The following is an 18,583-nucleotide window of genomic DNA, read 5'->3' on the forward strand; positions in this document are numbered from 1 at the left end:
GCTTCTAATAACAAAAAACTCATGAATCTGCCACTCAGCGGTAATATTAGGCTATGAAGGTACAAAATGAGCAGGATTAGATCAAGGATTCATGAACAGAATTGATCAAAATAATGAAAATAACATTTCAGCACTATCTCTGGAAGGCGCCCCTGACACGGGGCAATTTTGTCTATCACTTTGTCCACATCAATATTGTTGGTAATGTCACTTTCAACTAAAAGAAGAACAAGGCAAGAGAGGCGCTCCTCGGTCATCGTCGAATGCATGCAGCTACGTTTCAATCAACTTCAGGCGGCTGAAAGTCCACTCTGCCTGCACACTCTGCCTGATGTATAATAATAGAGTTAGCCTAAAGACAACATTAAATTGACAATAGTCAGATGGGTGAGAATATTATCAATTATTATAATGTATATGAAGGATCTGCTGAACAGGCAGCTTGGAATTGACACAGAGTCACAAGCAGGTAAGACATTTTGATGTCTATACACTGAACAAAAATAAACACAGTATGTAAAGCGTTGGTCCCATGTTCATGAGGTGAAGTAAAATATACCAGAAATTTACCATGAGCACAAAAAGCTTATTTCTCTCAAATTTTGTCCACTAATTTGTTTACATCCCTGTTAGTGAGCATTTCTCATTTGCCAAGATAATCCATCCACCTGACCAGTGTGGCATATCAAGAAGCTGATTAAACAGCATAATCATTACACAGGTGCAGCTTGTGGTGTGGACAATAAAAGGACACTCTAAAATGTGCAGTTTTGTCATACAACACATTGCCACAGATGTCTCAAGTGTTTAGGGAGCGTGCAATTGGCATGCTGACTGCAGGAATGTCCACCAGAACTGTTGCCAGAGAATTGAATGTTGATTTCTCTACCATAAGCTGCCTTCAACATAGTTTCAGTGAATTTGGCAGTACGTCCAACAAACCTCACAACCGCAGACCATGTGTAACCACCACTACATCCGGCTTCGTCACCTGTGGGATCGTCTGAGACCAGCCACCCGGACAGCTGATGAAAAAACTGTGGGTTTGCACAACCGAAAAAGTTCTGCACAAACTGTTAGAAACCATTTCAGGGAAGCTCATCGGAGTGCTCGTCGTCCTCACCAGGGTCAGGTGACCTGACTGCAGTTCGGAGTCGTAACTGACTTCAGTGGGCAAATGCTCATCTTTGATGGCCACTGGCACGCTGGAGAAGTGTGCTCTTCACGGATGAATCCGGTTTCAAATGTACCGGGCAGATGGCAGAGAGCGTGTATGGTGTTGTGTAGGTGAGCGGTTTACTGATGTCAATGTTGTGAACAGAGTGCCCCATGATGACGGTGGGGTTATGGTATGGGCAGGCATAAGCTACCGACAACAAACACAATTACATTTTATCGATTGCAATTTGAATGCACAGAGATACCGTGACGAGATCCTGAGGCCCATTGTCTTGCCATTCATCCGCCGCCATCACCTCATGTTTCAGCGTGATAATTCACAGCCCCATGTCGCAAGGATCTGTACACAATTCCTGGAAGCTATGAAAATATCCCAGTTCTTCCACAGCCTGCATACTCACCAAACATGTCACTCATTGAGCATGTTTGGGATGCTCTGGATCGAAGTGTACGACAGCGTGTTCCAGTTCCTGCCAATATCCAGCAACTTCGCACAGCCATTGAAGAGGAGTGGGACAACATTCCACAGGCTACAATCAGCAGCCTGATCAAGAAGGACATGTCGCGCTGCGTGAGGCAAATGGTGCTCACACCAGATACTGACTAGTTTTCTGATCCACACCCCTACCTTTTTCTTAAGGTATCTTTGACCAACAGATACATACAGTGGGGAAAAAAAGTATTTAGTCAGCCACCAATTGTGCAAGTTCTCCCACTTAAAAAGATGAGAGAGGCCTGTAATTTTCATCATAGGTACACGTCAACTATGACAGACAAATTGAGGAAAACAATTCCAGAAAATCACATTGTAGGATTTTTTATGAATTTATTTGCAAATTATGGTGGAAAATAAGTATTTGGTCACCTACAAACAAGCAAGATTTCTGGCTCTCACAGACCTGTAACTTCTTCTTTAAGAGGCTCCTCTGTCCTCCACTCGTTACCTGTATTAATGGCACCTGTTTGAACTTGTTATCAGTATAAAAGACACCTGCCCACAAGCTCAAACAGTCACACTCCAAACTCCACTATGGCCAAGACCAAAGAGCTGTCAAAGGACACCAGAAACAAAATTGTAGACCTGCACCAGGCTGGGAAGACTGAATCTGCAATAGGTAAGCAGCTTGGTTTGAAGAAATCAACTGTGGGAGCAATTATTAGGAAATGGAAGGCATACAAGACCACTGATAATCTCCCTCGATCTGGGGCTCCACGAAAGATCTCACCCCGTGGGGTCAAAATGATCACAAGACCGGTGAGCAAAATTCCCAGAACCACACGGGGGGACCTAGTGAATGACCTGCAGAGAGCTGGGACCAAAGTAACAAAGCCTACCATCAGTAACACACTACGCCGCCAGGGACTTAAATCCTGCAGTGCCAGACGTGTCCCCCTGCTTAAGCCAGTACATGTCCAGGCCCGTGCTAGAGTGCATTTGGATGATCCAGAAGAGGATTGGGAGAATGTCATATGGTCAGATGAAACCAAAATATAACTTTTTGGTAAAAACTCAACTCGTCGTGTTTGGAGGACAAAGAATGCTGAGTTGCATCCAAAGAACACCATACCTACTTTGAAGCATGGGGGTGGAAACATCATGCTTTGGGGCTGTTTTTCTGCAAGGGACCAGGACGACTGATTCGTGTAAAGGAAAGAATGAATGGGGCCATGTATCGTGAGATTTTGAGTGAAAACCTCCTTCCATCAGCAAGGGCATTGAAGATGAAACGTGGCTGGGTCTTTCAGTATGACAATGATCCCAAACACACCGCCCGGGCAACGAAGGAGTGGCTTCGTAAGAAGCATTTCAAGGTCCTGGAATGGCCTAGCCAGTCTCCAGATCTCAACCCCATAGAAAATCTTTGGAGGGAGTTGAAAGTCCGTGTTGCCCAGCGACAGCCCCAAAACATCACTGCTCTAGAGGAGATCTGCATGGAGGAATGGGCCAAAATACCAGCAACAGTGTGTGAAAACCTTGTGAAGACTTACAGAAAACGTTTGACCTGTGTCATTGCCAACAAAGGGTATATAACAAAGTATTGAGAAACTTTTGTTATTGACCAAATACTTATTTTCCACCATAATTTGCAAATAAATTCATAAAAAATCATACAATGTGATTTTCTGGATTTTTTTTCCTCATTTTGTCTGTCATAGTTGACGTGTACCTATGAGGAAAATTACAGGCCTCTCTCATCTTTTTAAGTGGGAGAACTTGCACAATTGGTGGCTGACTAAATACTTTTTTTCCCCACTGTATCTGTATTCCAGTCATGTGAAATCCTTAGATTAGGTTCTAATGCATTTATTTCAATTGATGGGGGGGATTATTAAAAATTATCTTTGAAGAGGTAGGGTTTCAGTTGCTTTCGGAAGATGGGCAGAGAGACTCTGCTGTCCTAGCTTCATGGGAAAGCTGGTTCCACCATTGGGGTGTCAGGACAGAGAAGAGCTTGGACTGGGCTGAGCGGGAGGGCCAAGAGACCAGAGGTGGCAGAATGGAGTGCTCGGGTTGGGGTGTAGGTGTTGAGTATGCCTGAAGGTAGGGAGGGGCGTTTACTGTTGCTTCTCCATAGGCAAGCACCATGGTCTTGTAATGTATGCCAGCTTCGACTGGAAGCCAGTGGAGTGTGCGGAGGAGCTGAGTGACATGGGAGAACTAGGGAAGGTTGAGAACCAGGTGGGCTGCAGCGTTCTGGATAAGTTGCAGGGGTTTGATGGCACAAGTGGGGAGCCCAGCCAAAAACACCATCAAATACAGTCCATTTCTTTTTAAATACCTTGATATTTTATTTTGCCCATGATGGCCAGCCCTAGCTTAGAGCCTCTGTGACACAGAGAAGAGTAGTCTCTGTTGAGTGACCAGTATTGAAGCCTGACTGTTAGGGTCAAGGAGATCGTTCTGAGAGAGATAACGAGACAGCACGCTCAAGTGTTTTGGAAAGGAAGGATACAGGTCTATAGTTTGATGTCGGGTGAGTCGACTGCTGGTTTATTGAGGAGGGGAGCAACTCAGACCATTTTGAAGTTATAGGGGACGCAGCTAGTGGTCAGGGATGAATTTATTAGGAATGGGAGAAGGTCTCCAGAGATGTTCTGGAGAAGGGAGGATGGGGTCGAGCAGGCAGTTGTTGGGAGGCCAGACCTCACTAGTCACAGGATTGAATCTGGAGAAAGAGGTCAAGGCGTAGGGTAGTTCTGTGTGAGTGGGACCAGTGGACACAATAGGCTGAGTGAATGAGTAGCAGATGTCGATAACCTTCTTTTCAAAGTGGTTGACAAAGCCGTCCGCAGAGAGTGAGGAGAAGGTGGAAAATAGTTTTCTAGGGTTAGAGGCAGAAGCTTGACATTTAGAGTAATATAAAGTGGCTTTAGCAGTGGATACAGAGGAAGATAATGTAGAGAGGAGGGAGTGAAAGAATGATAGGTCCTCCAGAAGTTTAGTTTTCCTACATTTTTGCTCAGCTGCCTGCAGCCATTTTCTGTAAGCTCGCAATGATTCACTCAGCCACGGAGCAGGAAGGAAGATCCGGCCGGGAGGAAAGGGGACAATGCGAGTCATAGGATGTGGAAATGGAGGAGAGTAGGGTCGAAGAGGCAGAATTAGGAGGGTGAAGGATTTAGCAGAAGGGAGAGATGATGGGATAGTAGAGGAGAGAGTAGCGAGAGACAGAGAGTGAAGATTGCGATGGCGCTTGACCATCTGGGTAGGGGGCTGAGTGGCTAGGGGTTGGAGGAAAGGGGAGACAGAAAAGGAAACAAAATATTCTGAAGGGCAGCATAGGCTGAAATTAACTCAGTGTTCTTGACCTCAGATCGGCAGTTCCAAATGCTGCCAGAAACCTGGAATTCCACATGAAAGACATTAACTTGAGGGAGAGGAGCGAACAGGTATAGAAAACACAGTTGCCAAAGCTACAAAAGAGCAAATTGAGATAATCAGAAAATAACTAGGTAAGATACTCAAGTGAGAGTGTGGTGTGAAACCTTCCTTGAAGAACTCTGCAGAACCGTCTTTGTTTCGGCGATGGTCTTAGTTTTGCCGATTATTGACACGACTGCCGCTTACACGGCTTTCGCCGAGAAACCAGGGAGACTGAAGTACTAACACTAATTGCCTAGCCGAGGTGGAGAGCATTCCTCCTGTAGTAATTGCTGATTGCCTAGGAGAGGAGAAACCACTCCCCCTCCAATACAGCCACTGATTACCAAAACAAGTCACAAATTTCCCTGCCCCTTGATCCTGGTTGATGTGTCAACAATCATCTGCAAGTTATGAGCAGTCAGTAATTCACACACCAAGTAGGATACTGGAAAGACAGGCAGCACTTAAAGTAGATGGCCCTAGCTAGCTAGCATGATTCTATGCTCCCTGCACTTGCAACACTCAAAACACAGTCATATTTAAACTCAAAATATGCTATTCTGTTCTTTTGAAAGGCATTTTCTTAAATTCATAATGTTCCTTAAGACCTGCCCTTAATGAATGAATAATGAAAGATCTTTGTGATGGTGTTTATTTAATGGATTTTAACACTTGAATTGTGGTGTTTTAGTATTTTTGTTTGTTTGTACAGTGAGGGGAAAAAAGTATTTAATCCCCTGCTGATTTTGTATGTTTGCCCACTGACAAAGACATGATCAGTCTATAATTTTAATGGTAGGTTTATTTGAACAGTGAGAGACAGAATAACAACAACAAAAATCCAGAAAAACGCATGTCAAAAATGTTATAAATTGATTTGCATTTTATTGAGGGAAATAAGTATTTGACCCCTCTGCAAAACATGACTTAGTACTTGGTGGCAAAACCCTTGTTGGCAATCACAGAGGTCAGATGTTTCTTGTAGTTGGCCACCAGGTTTGCACACATCTCAGGAGGGATTTTGTTCCACTCCTCTTTGCAGATCTTCTCCAAGTCATTAAGGTTTCAAGGCTGACGTTTGGCAACTCGAACCTTCAGCTCCCTCCATAGATTTTCTATGGGATTAAGGTCTGGTGACTGGCTAGGCCACTACAGGAGCTTAATGTGCTACTTCTTGAGCCACTCCTTTGTTGTCTTGACCGTGTGTTTTGGGTCATTGTCATGCTGGAATACCCATCCAAGACCCATTTTCAATGCCCTGGCTGAGGGAAGGTTCTCACCCTAGATTTGACGGTACATGGCCCCGTCCATCGTCCCTTTGATGCAGTGAAGTTGTCCCCTTAGCAGAACCCCCCCCCCCCAAAGCATAATGTTTCCACCTCCAGGTTTGACGGTGGGGATGGTGTTCTTGAGGTCATAGGCAGCATTCCTCCTCCTCCTCCACACACGGCGAGTTGAGTTGATGCCAAAGAGCTCAATTTTGGCCTCATCTGACCACAACACTTTCACCCAGTTCTCCTCTGAATCATTCAGATGTTCATTGGCAAACTTCAGACGGCCCTGTATATGTGCTTTCTTGAACAGGGGGACCTTGCGGGCGCTGCAGGATTTCAGTCCTTCACGGCGTAGTGTGTTACCAATTGTTTTCTTGGTGACTATGGTCCCAGCTGCCTTGAGATCATTGACAAGATCCTCCTGTGTAGTTCTGGGCTGATTCCGCACCGTTCTCATGATTATTGCAACTCCACGAGGTGAGATCTTGCATGGAGCCCCAGGCCGAGGAAGATGGACAGTCTTTTGTGTTTCTTTTCATTTGCGAATAATCGCACCAACTGTTGTCACCTTCTCACCAAGCTGCTTGGCAATGGTCTTGTAGCCCATTCCAGCCTTGTGTAGGTCTACAATCTTGTCCCTGACATCCTTGGAGAGCTGTTTGGTCTTGGCCATGGTGGAGAGTTTGGAATCTGATTGATTTATTGCCTTTAAGAGTGTGCTCCTAATCTCAGCTCATTACCTGTATAAAAGACACCTTGGAGCCAGAAATCTTTCTGATTGAGAGGGGTCAAATACTTATTTCCCTCATTAAAATGCAAATCAATTTATAACATTTTTGACATGCGTTTTTCTGGATTTTTTTGTTGTTATTCTGTCTCACTGTTCAAATAAACCTACCATTAAAATTATAGACTGATCATTTCTTTGTCAGTGGGCAAACGTAAAAAATCAGCAGGGGATCAAATACTTTTTTTTCTCACTGTACATATAGCCTACAATTACATAAACGAATGAAAATGCTATTGGGTTCTTGTCACGCCCTGACCTATGGAACTCTTGTTTGTTGAGTCAGGGTGTGAATCTCTATTTGAGATCTATGTTAGTCTATTTCTATGTTGCAGATCTAGGTTGATCTTTCTATGTTTGGCCGGGTGTGATTCCCAATCAGAGGCAGCTGTCGCTCGTTGTCTCTGATTGGGGATCATACTTAACTGGCCTGGTTGCCTACCTTAGTTGTGGGATCTTGTTCCTGTTAGGCTTGTATGTGTATAGCCCTTTGAACTTCATGTTACGTTGTTTCTGGTTTTGTCGTATGTTTATTGAGGTAATAAACATGTACGCTTTTCACGCTGCACCTTGGTCCGACCCATCTCTCAACGATCGTGACAGTTCTTCGACATGAGCCTACATTTTCTTTCATATTCTGTTATCTAAGATCTTCATGAACACAACTAAATTATATATTTTTTTGCGGTAGCATATATGAAATGTATTTATTAGACCATTAAGAATGTTGACATAAGACTCGTCATTGGCTCGAAGGGGGCTCTGTCGAGGCCAGGCTGTTCTGGTGTTAAACAAATGCAGATATAAATCACTTATCAGTGCCAAAATACATATATTCTAAACTAAATATAGCAATCAACAACAAATTAATAGTATAATTGTGTTCTGCTTGTAACAATTTATTTCAATTATATGACAAGTTATTGGCTGCCATGGGTGCACACCGCCCCTAAGCCTAGTGAGTTACTACTGTGCTTTAAACATTGTAGCCTATTACATTCTGGGACATTTAACAGCATAACTATTTTACATTCTGGGACATTTAACAGCATAACTATTTTAAATTCTGGGACATTTAACAGCATAACTATTTTACATTCTGGGACATTTAACAGCATAACTATTTTACATTCTGGGACATTTAACAGCATAACTATTTTACATTCTGGGACATTTAACAGGATAACCATTTTACATTCTGGGACATTTAACAGCATAACCATTTTACATTCTGGGACATTTTAACAGCATAACTATTTTACATTCTGGGACATTTAACATCATAACTATTGATTTCAGGTTCTATTGCCCCCATGAAATGAAATAGCCATTTATTTGATAAATAACATAACTTATTATTATTTTACAAATCACCAATCTTGAAATGTAATTATATCATTACATTTCCCCTAGTGACTAATGAGAAGAGTAAAGCATGTTACGGAAGCTGTGCTGTGTGATTCTACTCATCATCCAGAGGGATACAGAAAGTAGGTTTCCAATTGATGTCATCAAATCTCATACTATTGACCTCATGTTTTTTAGTGTTTATAATTGTTATATTGACACAAGGCAGGCAATAACACACACCAAACACATACTCCCACCATTTTATTGAATTCCTTTGCCTTTTTATGATATATACAGGCATCTTTTTGATAGTTTTTTTGACCCAGTGTTTTCTTTCCAGGTACACAGGTGATTGGTGGATGTAGGACTGTGGTACAGGGGGAGGATGTGGACTTATCCTGCAGACTGATAGAGACAACCGAGGACCTCGAACAGATAACATGGCAGAAAAGTACTTTGGAAGAAACACAGAAACATAATTTTCTGCTGATTTATTCCAATGGGGTTACTAACTTTATTGCACCAAATGGATTGAAAGGTAGAGTCCAGTTTATTGGAAACCCATCAGAAAACCTTGGATCTATTAGAATAACAGCTGTCAGACTGTTGGATGAAGGCACCTTCACATGTATCTTCAGTGTTTTCCCCAGTGGAGCATACAATTATTATTATTATTATTATTACAATACAGATATTCCTCTGACTGTGCTTGGTAAGAACTCTTCCTTCACTCTTTGTATCACTGTTTCTACTTTTGACAGTGTAGAAAGACTGTTTGTGATAATCAATACTAGAAAGCTAAATAGTTGGAAGGTTCATTATTTAAGCAAGAGCAGAGCCCTCATCTACAGGTTTTACTTTGCCAAGGAACATCCATCTTCTCTACATTTAGAAAAAAGGGTGCCAAAGGGGTTCTTTCCAGAGGGATACGATTCGACCTATAACCTTTTTTTATCCTAAGATCTGTTTTTGGAAGAAATTGTTATTTGCTGATTCTTTGAAAGGCAAGAAGGTTTCTACATAGAAATCTTTATTGTAATGTTTTTCTTACTTTTAAATAGTGCATGAGCATTAGTGTTTATCTAATTGTTTAAACTTTAACATCAGGAGTTCCAGTAATCTGATAAATGTTTAAATATGTTTAAAACTGTACCTACAGTATATGATAATATTTGTGCATATGGTTTGTGCAATGATTCCCTTAATCATTTTACAAATACAATACTGACATAAATGATATTTTGTAATTGTATTGAGCAGGGAGTGGGAGAATAGATTGAAGTATGAGTGAACCAGCAGTGTGGATTTTTCAGTGTAACATTTCTAGTGTTGATTCAGGAGTTGGTGTTAATAACGAGAATTGAGTGTGATTGTATAATTTATTCTGTGTAGTTCAGGGATGGGCAACTTTGATGGGGTTGGGGGTAGGGTTGTGGCAGTACCAACCTTAGAATGTCTTAGAAATAAAAAAATGGGCACTTAACCCTAATTTGCTTCAGGGGTGCTGTACTACTATGGCTGACCCTGTAAAACAACACATTTCACTGCAATTATCTTGTTTATGTGGCAATAAAACATTTAAAAATATATGTTATTATTTATAGAGGGTTCTAGGCAGAACCATTTACAGGGGAATCTATCAGGAACCCATAGAGATCATATTCTAATTCCTAATTCTATGGAAGAACCTTGCATAGAGGGTTCTAGGTTCTAGGTGGTGAGCCTCTCATCAGGGTGAGCTAAAACCTGTTAAAACTGGATTTGCCCAAACCTCCAGTACAGTCAATGTGTAGCTACTAATAATGTATATTGCAATTGGCCAGATAGAGAACATGGTTTATTTCAAGTTTGGTCATGTACCATGAGCATTTGGATAAGTTTCACATGACGGGCTGTGTGTGTTTTGGTTGTTTTTTTATGTATAGTTCCACATTTGGAATATATACAGCATCCCTTAACGGCATAATCACTGTGCTGTGAAGGCTTTTCAATGGAACTGCTGAAAATGAAAAACAGCTTTTGTGATGTGTGAAACCTAATACCTCAGGTGCAGGTACCGATCATCAGGGTGAGCTAAAACCTGTTAAAACCGGATTTGCCCAAACCTCCAATATAGTAAATGTGTAGCTACTAATGATGTATATTGCAATTGGCCAGATAGAAAACATGGTAGGGTTTGTTGGTCATGTAACATGAGCATTTGGATAAGTTTCACATGACAGGCTGTGTGTGTTTTGGTTGTTTTTCACATATAGTTCCACATTTATAATTACATTGTAGTTATTTAGCAGACGCACTTATCCAGAACGACTTACAGTTAGTGAGTGCATACATTTTTATACTGGTCTCCCGTGGGAATCAAACCCACAACCCTGGCGTTGCAAGTGCCATGCTCTACCAACTGAGCTACATGGGAAACACAATAATGAGTGACTTGTTCATGTTTTCTGTTCTCTGTTTGTTTGTTTTCTGGTCATAGTTCCTCCAGTAGTGAGTGTGACAGTTGATGTTCCTCCTGTCATTGGGGAGAATGAGGTTGTCTTGGCAACCTGTGTGGCTGCTGGTGCCAAGCCACAGGCAGAAGTGAAGTGGATTTCAGGTACATTCGGCAGTTTGTTGAGGACAATGACAAACTCCACCCAGCACGCCAATGGAACTACCACAGTACTCAGCCACCTGCTCGGGGTGCCAACCAGAGCAGCCAATCAGCAGCAGGTCCAGTGTGTGGTCAACCAGTCTGCCCTGGCAACAGAAAGGAGCTACAACTACACCATAAACATCCATTGTAAGTGTCTTCTACTACCACTGTCCTACACTATAAACAGACACTGTAAATATATTCTACTACTACTGTCCTACACTATAGACAGACACTGTAAATATATTATACTACCACTGTCCTACACTATAGACAGACACTGTAAATATATTCTAATACTACTGTCCTACACAATAGACAGACACTGTAAATATATTCTAATACTACTGTCCTACACAATAGACAGACACTGTAAATATATTATACTACCACTGTCCTACACTATAGACAGACACTGTAAGTATATACTCCACTACTACTGTCCTACACTATCGGTATCCACTGTAAATGTAAATTCCACTATCACTGTCACAGACCATAGACATCCACTGTAAGTATAGACTCTCACTGTCTTCACTGGCTATAGCCTAGTAGTCCCTCTAAACAGTCCCTGTCTGTCTATACACTCTTAGATAATAACGTGCTATCCTAGAACCAAATATGTTTTTTCGGCTGTCCCCATAGGAGAACCCTTTGAATAACACCTATTAGTTCCACCTTTTATTAACACCTATTAGTTCCACCCTTTGTAGCGCTTTTTGGTCAAGGGCGATGCAATTGCCATACCAGGCGGTGATGCACTCAGAAAATATGTTTTCGATGGTGCAGCTGTATAATTCTTTGAGGATCTGAAGACCCATTCTCTACAGGGCTGTGTGGGTGAGTGTGGACCATGTTAAGTCCTTACTGATGTGGACACTAAATAACTTAAAGGTCTCGACCCGCTCCACAACAGCCCCGTCAATGTGGATGGAGGCGTGCTCTCCCCTCTTTCTCCCATAGTCCACGATCAGCACCTTGGTCTAATTGATGTTGAGGGAGATGTTGTCCTGGCTCCACACTGCTAAGTCACTGACTTCCTAGCTGACTCTCTCTCTCTCTCTCTCTCTCTCTCTCTCTCTCTCTCTCTCTCTCTCTCTCTCTCTCTCTCTCTCTCTCTCTCTCATTCATATATATATATATATATATATAATCTCTCATAGATCCACCTCAGTCAGTGAACATCACCCTTAGTGAGGCCTCTAAAGCCACAGTCTTACTATGTCTAGCAGACGGCAACCCACAACCCAACTACACCTGGAGCAGGTACTCACTCATATGTAAACTAGTTCAATCCAGTTTAAATGTAAATGTTAGGTACACTTGTTAAGACGTGATATCTAAATTAGCTTGAAGCTTCAGTATGTTCATGTCTAAAGGACAGTTTTTGAATTTTGCTGGCAGTCAAATCATGCATTTGTCTTTCACACACACACACACACATACACACACACGCGCGCACCCGCGCGCACACACGCGAACAAACACACACACACAAAGGGGACATACAATTCAGTCACATTCAAGATCCTATCTTCCCTAACCCCTAACCCTAACCCTAAACCTAACATTAACCCGTACCCTTACCCTAACCCTAACATTATCCAAAAAAACTAACCTTAACCCTAACCCTAAACCTAACCCAAGCTCCTAACCCTAACACTAAAACTAACCCAATCTCCTAACCCTAACCCTAAACCTAATTCTAACCCTAACACTAATTCTAACCTTAACCCTAAACCCACTAGAAATAGCATTTGACCTTGTGGGGACCAACACAGGTATAGTTAAACACGTCCACACACACACACACACACACACACACACACACACACACACACACACACACACACACACAGACACACACATACACACACATACACAGTCACACACATACACACACATACACAGTCACACACTCAGCCCCTCTTCTCCTCTCTCTCTCTTCCAGAGTGGTCCAGCCATGGCCTGTGTCTTCAGTGAGAGCAGAGGGAGACATACTGCACCTCCTCAGTCTCAACTCTGAGCTGAATGGTCTCTATATCTGTGAGGCCTCCAACCCCTACGGACGAGCAACTGGCTCCCTCTATGTACACACATCCTCTGGTGAGAAGCACCTGAGAGAGACACACACACACACACACACACACACACACACACATTATTCATACTGGTTGCTTAACTGGTTGCTTATACTGTTTTATAAGTTGCATATAATTGTTATTTGATTGATTGATTGATTGATTGGTTGATTGGTTGATTGCTTGCTTGCTTGATTGAGTACTTTACTGAATACTTTATTGTCCCGTAGGGAAATTTGTCTGGCAACAATACAGGCATTACTGGCATACACATAAAACACATATATGAGGTTATGAGAAATGTGATGTAGCATGGATAACAATGTTGAGGCAGATGCTCACTTATCTTACACTGCATGTGTTAGTATCAGACTTATGTCCTCATTCCCCTTTCTACAGGAAGGTACTGTATAACCACTAACTAAGATGGTCATGATACACACTTATCTCTTACTGCATATGTACATGTCTTATTACTTAGTATTTTCTCTTTGCTTTCTGCAGGAAAGTGTTTGCATCAGAGCCATGATGCTTGTTAGGTCAACACAATTATATGTAATTGTAAATACAGACTGTTTCCTATATTAACTGTATCCCCTCTCTCCTCATAGAGACCTCTGCTGCCTGTTGGGTTCTACTCATTGTCATTCTTTGTCTGATTGTTACTGCGGCTGCACTCGTATGGTACAGGAGGAAATACGGACAGTGTCCTTGGTAATATCAACTACTGTAATATTATGAACATCATTTTGCATTATGAAAACATTTCATTTTCACTTGATGATTGGCTCAAATTCATATGATATTTTTTTCTGGACGATATCCAAGGAATTCAATCATGGCCAATCACCAGTTCCAGGCACCCCCACAGGTATGTGACTATGTTAAAGTTCACCATTGTTGCGTGATTACCCTATCACATCAGCCACTTTTTGCTATGTAATAGTACTGTTATAATGTCTGATGACAAGGTTGAGGAAGATGAACCTGGGACGTCTGGGTTCTAACACTCCAAACCAGAAAGGTGGATAAGGACGAAGTATCATGATGTAAGGAACACACATTATGATTTTTATTTTTATTTTGAAATATTACAAAAAATATATTTTGTTGGAGCTATTGTCTATTCATGAGGTATATTTATTGTTCTATTTTAAAGAAATCGCCGGACAGGCTGAGAGCGGATGCCAGAAGAATCTCAGACATGCAATGGGTGTGGGAAGATTTCCAGTCTGCACATTCTCCATTGTTCTAACCATTTGCAAAGAAGAGGCACATTCTCCAACCATCTAATGAACAGAGACCCTAGCAGTATTCACTGTGACATTAGAAACCTCGGCTCGGCCCCTCCTCCACCACAGCTTCTCTCGTGGACTCCGCCTTGTCATGGTGGAGGGGCTTTGTTCCTTCAGCGGTAACAACAACTGTATGTATGTATGTATGTATGTATGTATGTATGTATGGTGTATGTAGAAGCCATCTAAAGGGAGGCCAGGTATAATCTAAATAATATGTACACATTGAGAATCTTGACAGTAATGACTAGCAAAACCCTGGCTGTTGGTGTTACTTGTAGCTGCTCCAAAATGCATTCCTTCATATTATGCAGCCTAATGCAGTCTTGGTACAGGCAGCAGTTATAAGAGGAACCAGGAAATCAAGGGTGTGGCTAGTGATCCACTGGGAACAGAAGCTCCACTAACAGCTGCCTTATGATCCACGCATAGGGCTGTTATGGTGATGATATTACCGCCACACCGGCGGTCACGAATCATGAAGGCAGTCAAATTCCACTTGACTGTTTAGTCACGGTAATTAGGCTTCTCCAAGCTCTGATGCTGCTGATGGTCATTAGTAGCTTACCAAAGTTGCTAATTGCCTGGTACGCAGCACTCTATTGTCCCTCTAATCACTCTGACATCAATGCAAATGTAATCTAAAATGCAATCAAACACTTAATGATAGCTCATGAGCTCATGTCGCACAACATTTCAATAGTCTATTCAATTGCGTGAGAAAACAGAGTGATGACCTCCATTAAAAAGAGGAGGATCCCATCAGATTTCTATAGGCTAGACCTACTATATTTATGTATCAACTTTCCTAATATTAAGTACATTGCTTCTCTTTACAGCAGGAGTATATGTAAAGACAAGATTAAATCAGGAATAGTCTGTTTGGTGACAATATTAGCCTATGACTTGTGAATTATATATTATCACTTGTGAATTATGCCCAGTGTAAGGCAAGAAACAATGCATATCTTTTTTTGCGACTTTTTCAAATCATAGTCCCACAAATCATGTAGCCTAGCACATAGGCCTATATGTTTTGATAGGGTTTGTATCACAACTAAAGTGGCCAAATAACTTCTTAAAATTAAGCACATTAATCAGCTTTTATAATGGGTGTAGAGCCTAACTGGCATACATAGGCAGCGCGTGAGTTTGAAGTTTGGGGAAGATAATTTTCACCATAAAAATGCATCTTTATAATAAAAGCAATACATGCATAACCGCATTTGCGGTCACTTTTGATAATGGTATTTTCCCGCTAATGGAACATTTGCGCTTATAGCCTTCTGCTGTGTGCTCATTGCTTCGCTGATAATGTGAAGAAATAGCCTAATAATTTATAAACATTTTAAGATAAACGTTCTGATCTGTTACCACAGCCTCATTGCGTAAAAAGTTGTTTTGATGCTAGTGGTTGTATTACTTTGGCCTCTATCGCATCCCACAAATGTCCCAGAATATGTTTGGAATATTTATTTCCCACACATAAAAAAATATGTAAACTGTTGTGCTATGGGGGATAGTACAGTCGTGGTCAAAAGTTTTAAGAATGACACAAGTATTGGTCTTCACAAAGTTCGCTGCTTCAGTGTTATGAGATATTTTTGTCAGATGTTACTATGGTATACTGAAGTATAATTACAAGCAAGTGTCAAAGGCTTTTATTGACAATTACATTAAGTTTATGCAAAGAGTCAATATTTGCAGTGTTGACCCTTCTTTTTCAAGACCTCTGCAATCTGCCCTGGCATGCTGTCAATTAACTTCTGGGCCACATCCTGACTGATGGAGGCCCATTTTTGCATAATCAATGCTTGGAGTTTGTCAGAATTTGTGTGTTTTTGTTTGTCCACCCGCCCCTTGAGGATCGACCACAAGTTCTCAATGGGATTAAGGTCTTAGGGGTTTCCTGGCCAAGGACCCAAAATGTCGATGTTTTGTTCCCCGAGCCACTTAGTTATCACTTTTGCCTTATGACAAGGTGCTCCATCATGCTGGAAAAGGAATTGTTCGTCACCAAACTGTTCTTGGATGGTTGGGAGAAGTTGCTCTCGAAGTTACCATTCTTTATTCATGGCTGTGTTCTTAGGCAAAATTGTGAGTGAGCCCATTCCCTTGGCTGAGAAGCAACCCCACACATGAATGGTCTCAGGACGCTTTACTGTTGGCATGACACAGGACTGATGGTAGCGCTCACCTTGTCTTCTCCGGACAAGGTATTTTCCGGATGCCCTAAACAATCGGAAAGGGGATTCATCAGAGAAAATTACTTTACCACAGTCCTCAGCAGTCCAATCCCTCTACCTTTTGCAGAATATCAGTCTGTCCCTGATGTTTTTCCTGGAGAGAAGTGGCTTCTTTGCTGCCCTTCTTGACACCAGGCCATCCTCCAAAACTCATTGCCTCACTGTGCGTGCAGATGCATTCACATATGCCTGCTGCCATTCCTGAGCAAGCTCTGCACTGGTGGTGCCCCGATCCCGCAGCAGAATCAACTTTAGGAGACTGTCCTGGCACTTGCTGGACTTTCTTGGGCGCCCTGATGCCTTCTTCACAACAATTGAACCTCTCTCCTTGAAGTTCTTGATGATCTGATAAATGGTTGATTTAGGTGCAATCTTACTAGCAGCAATATCCTTGCCTGTGAAGCCCTTGTTGTGCAAAGCAATGATGACGGCATGTGTTTCCTTGCAGGTAACCATGATTAACAGAGGAAGAACAATGATTTCAAGCACCACCCTCCTTTTGAAGCTTCCATTATGTTATTCTAACTCAATCAGCATGACAAAGTGATCTCCAGCTTTGTCTTCATCAACACTCTCACCTGTGTTAACGAGAGAATCACTGACATGATGGCAGCTGGTCCTTTTGTGGCAGGGCTGAAATGCAGTGGAAATATTTGGGGGGGGGGTTAAGTTAATTTTCATGGCGAAGAGGGACTTTGCAATTAATTGCAATTCATCTGATCACTCTTCATGACATTCAGGAGGATATCATCAAAACTGAGGCAGCAGACTTTGTGAAAATTAGTATTTGTGTCATTCTCAAAACTTTTGACCATGACTGTAGAATGACATAGGCTAGTGCTTTTACTGTTCATTAGGCCTACTCATCTTGTTGGCTGACGAAAAGTACATGTGGACAGTTCTTCCAATATCTTCAATATGCTCCTCGGAATTGAATAAGGATGCGCACAGTTGCGTCCCCGATGTGTCTGTCTTCACTTGTAGCCTGTGAGAAAGACCCGATTACGTGACGGGCATTGGCTAATAAGAATTGAGCTATTTGAGAGAGCCATGTGAGTGAGAGGCGCTTCGGAGCACGCAGCATGCAGGGAGAAGGGAATTACAATTATTATATTCAGCCTAAGGGCACAAAGGCCACTGGCTGCAAAAGGCATGGATTTTTTTAGGGGGCATTACGGCCACACAAAGGGGATGCCGCTGGGAAATTTGAAGCATTATCAAGTGCTTGTCAAAATGTCAATGAGAGACAGATGAAGTGTGTACAGCCTGCACAAAAAACTAAGCAGAGCTCATGCCTTTCATGCGACTTTAAAAAAAATCTTCATTAGAGTCGCATCATGCAGTCTTAGAATGAATTAAAAATCATAACATATAGCCCAACGTTTGTATCACAATGAAATGTACATAGATAACTCTAAATTAAGCATATAGGAGGACCTGTTTCTTTGTTAACTGCTCAACACAGAATAGCAACATGTGCACACTCCCTCAAATCGTTTGGAGAAAATATCCTTTCTATTTTATTCAGGTTTGTTCAATTTTGTTCTTCATACTATAAAATACTATAAAATATTGCCATGAAATTCTAAGCAAATCTTGTCTGCTAAATGAACTAGTGTAGCCCATAGCCATATGGCATAGGCAGATCAGGACCTAACATAAGGACAACTCAGAGTATGCTATTCTCTTCTTCTGTAATAGACTACATTTTCTACATATCATGTTTCTTTAGACCTGTCTAAAATAAATAATGTATTTATTGTGAAGGTGTAGGCTATATTACATGGATTTATTTGACTTTTTAAAATGTAGATGTTCCAAAGGTCTGTATCAGTGTCTTGTAGGCTATGTGTGGACGCCAGGAGATG

The 18,583-nt window shown here is 41.7% G+C and overlaps 1 protein-coding gene across 4 annotated transcripts in view; it reads left to right on the forward strand.

The window, feature by feature from the left end:
• Positions 1 to 15,343, forward strand: part of LOC121563190 (nectin-3-like) — a 164,686-nt gene extending 149,343 nt beyond the window's left edge. Inside the window, exons 2-10 of one of the 4 annotated variants that reach the window (XM_045206636.1) lie at positions 8,519 to 8,595; positions 8,796 to 9,167; positions 10,935 to 11,240; positions 12,257 to 12,359; positions 13,045 to 13,199; positions 13,786 to 13,888; positions 14,003 to 14,045; positions 14,146 to 14,223; positions 14,334 to 15,343. In XM_045206636.1, the coding sequence (XP_045062571.1) occupies positions 8,541 to 8,595; positions 8,796 to 9,167; positions 10,935 to 11,240; positions 12,257 to 12,359; positions 13,045 to 13,199; positions 13,786 to 13,888; positions 14,003 to 14,045; positions 14,146 to 14,181 (1,173 nt within the window). In that variant the 5' untranslated portion in view covers positions 8,519 to 8,540 and the 3' untranslated portion in view covers positions 14,182 to 14,223; positions 14,334 to 15,343. The remainder of the gene's footprint in view (positions 1 to 8,518; positions 8,596 to 8,795; positions 9,168 to 10,934; positions 11,241 to 12,256; positions 12,360 to 13,044; positions 13,200 to 13,785; positions 13,889 to 14,002; positions 14,046 to 14,145; positions 14,224 to 14,333) is intronic. The other 3 variants (XM_045206637.1, XM_045206638.1, XM_045206639.1) reach the window with 3 other exon arrangements.
• Positions 15,344 to 18,583: the final 3,240 nt, after the last annotated feature.

Source organism: Coregonus clupeaformis, chromosome 23, assembly GCF_020615455.1.
Source record: "Coregonus clupeaformis isolate EN_2021a chromosome 23, ASM2061545v1, whole genome shotgun sequence".
Taxonomy (NCBI): domain Eukaryota; kingdom Metazoa; phylum Chordata; class Actinopteri; order Salmoniformes; family Salmonidae; genus Coregonus; species Coregonus clupeaformis.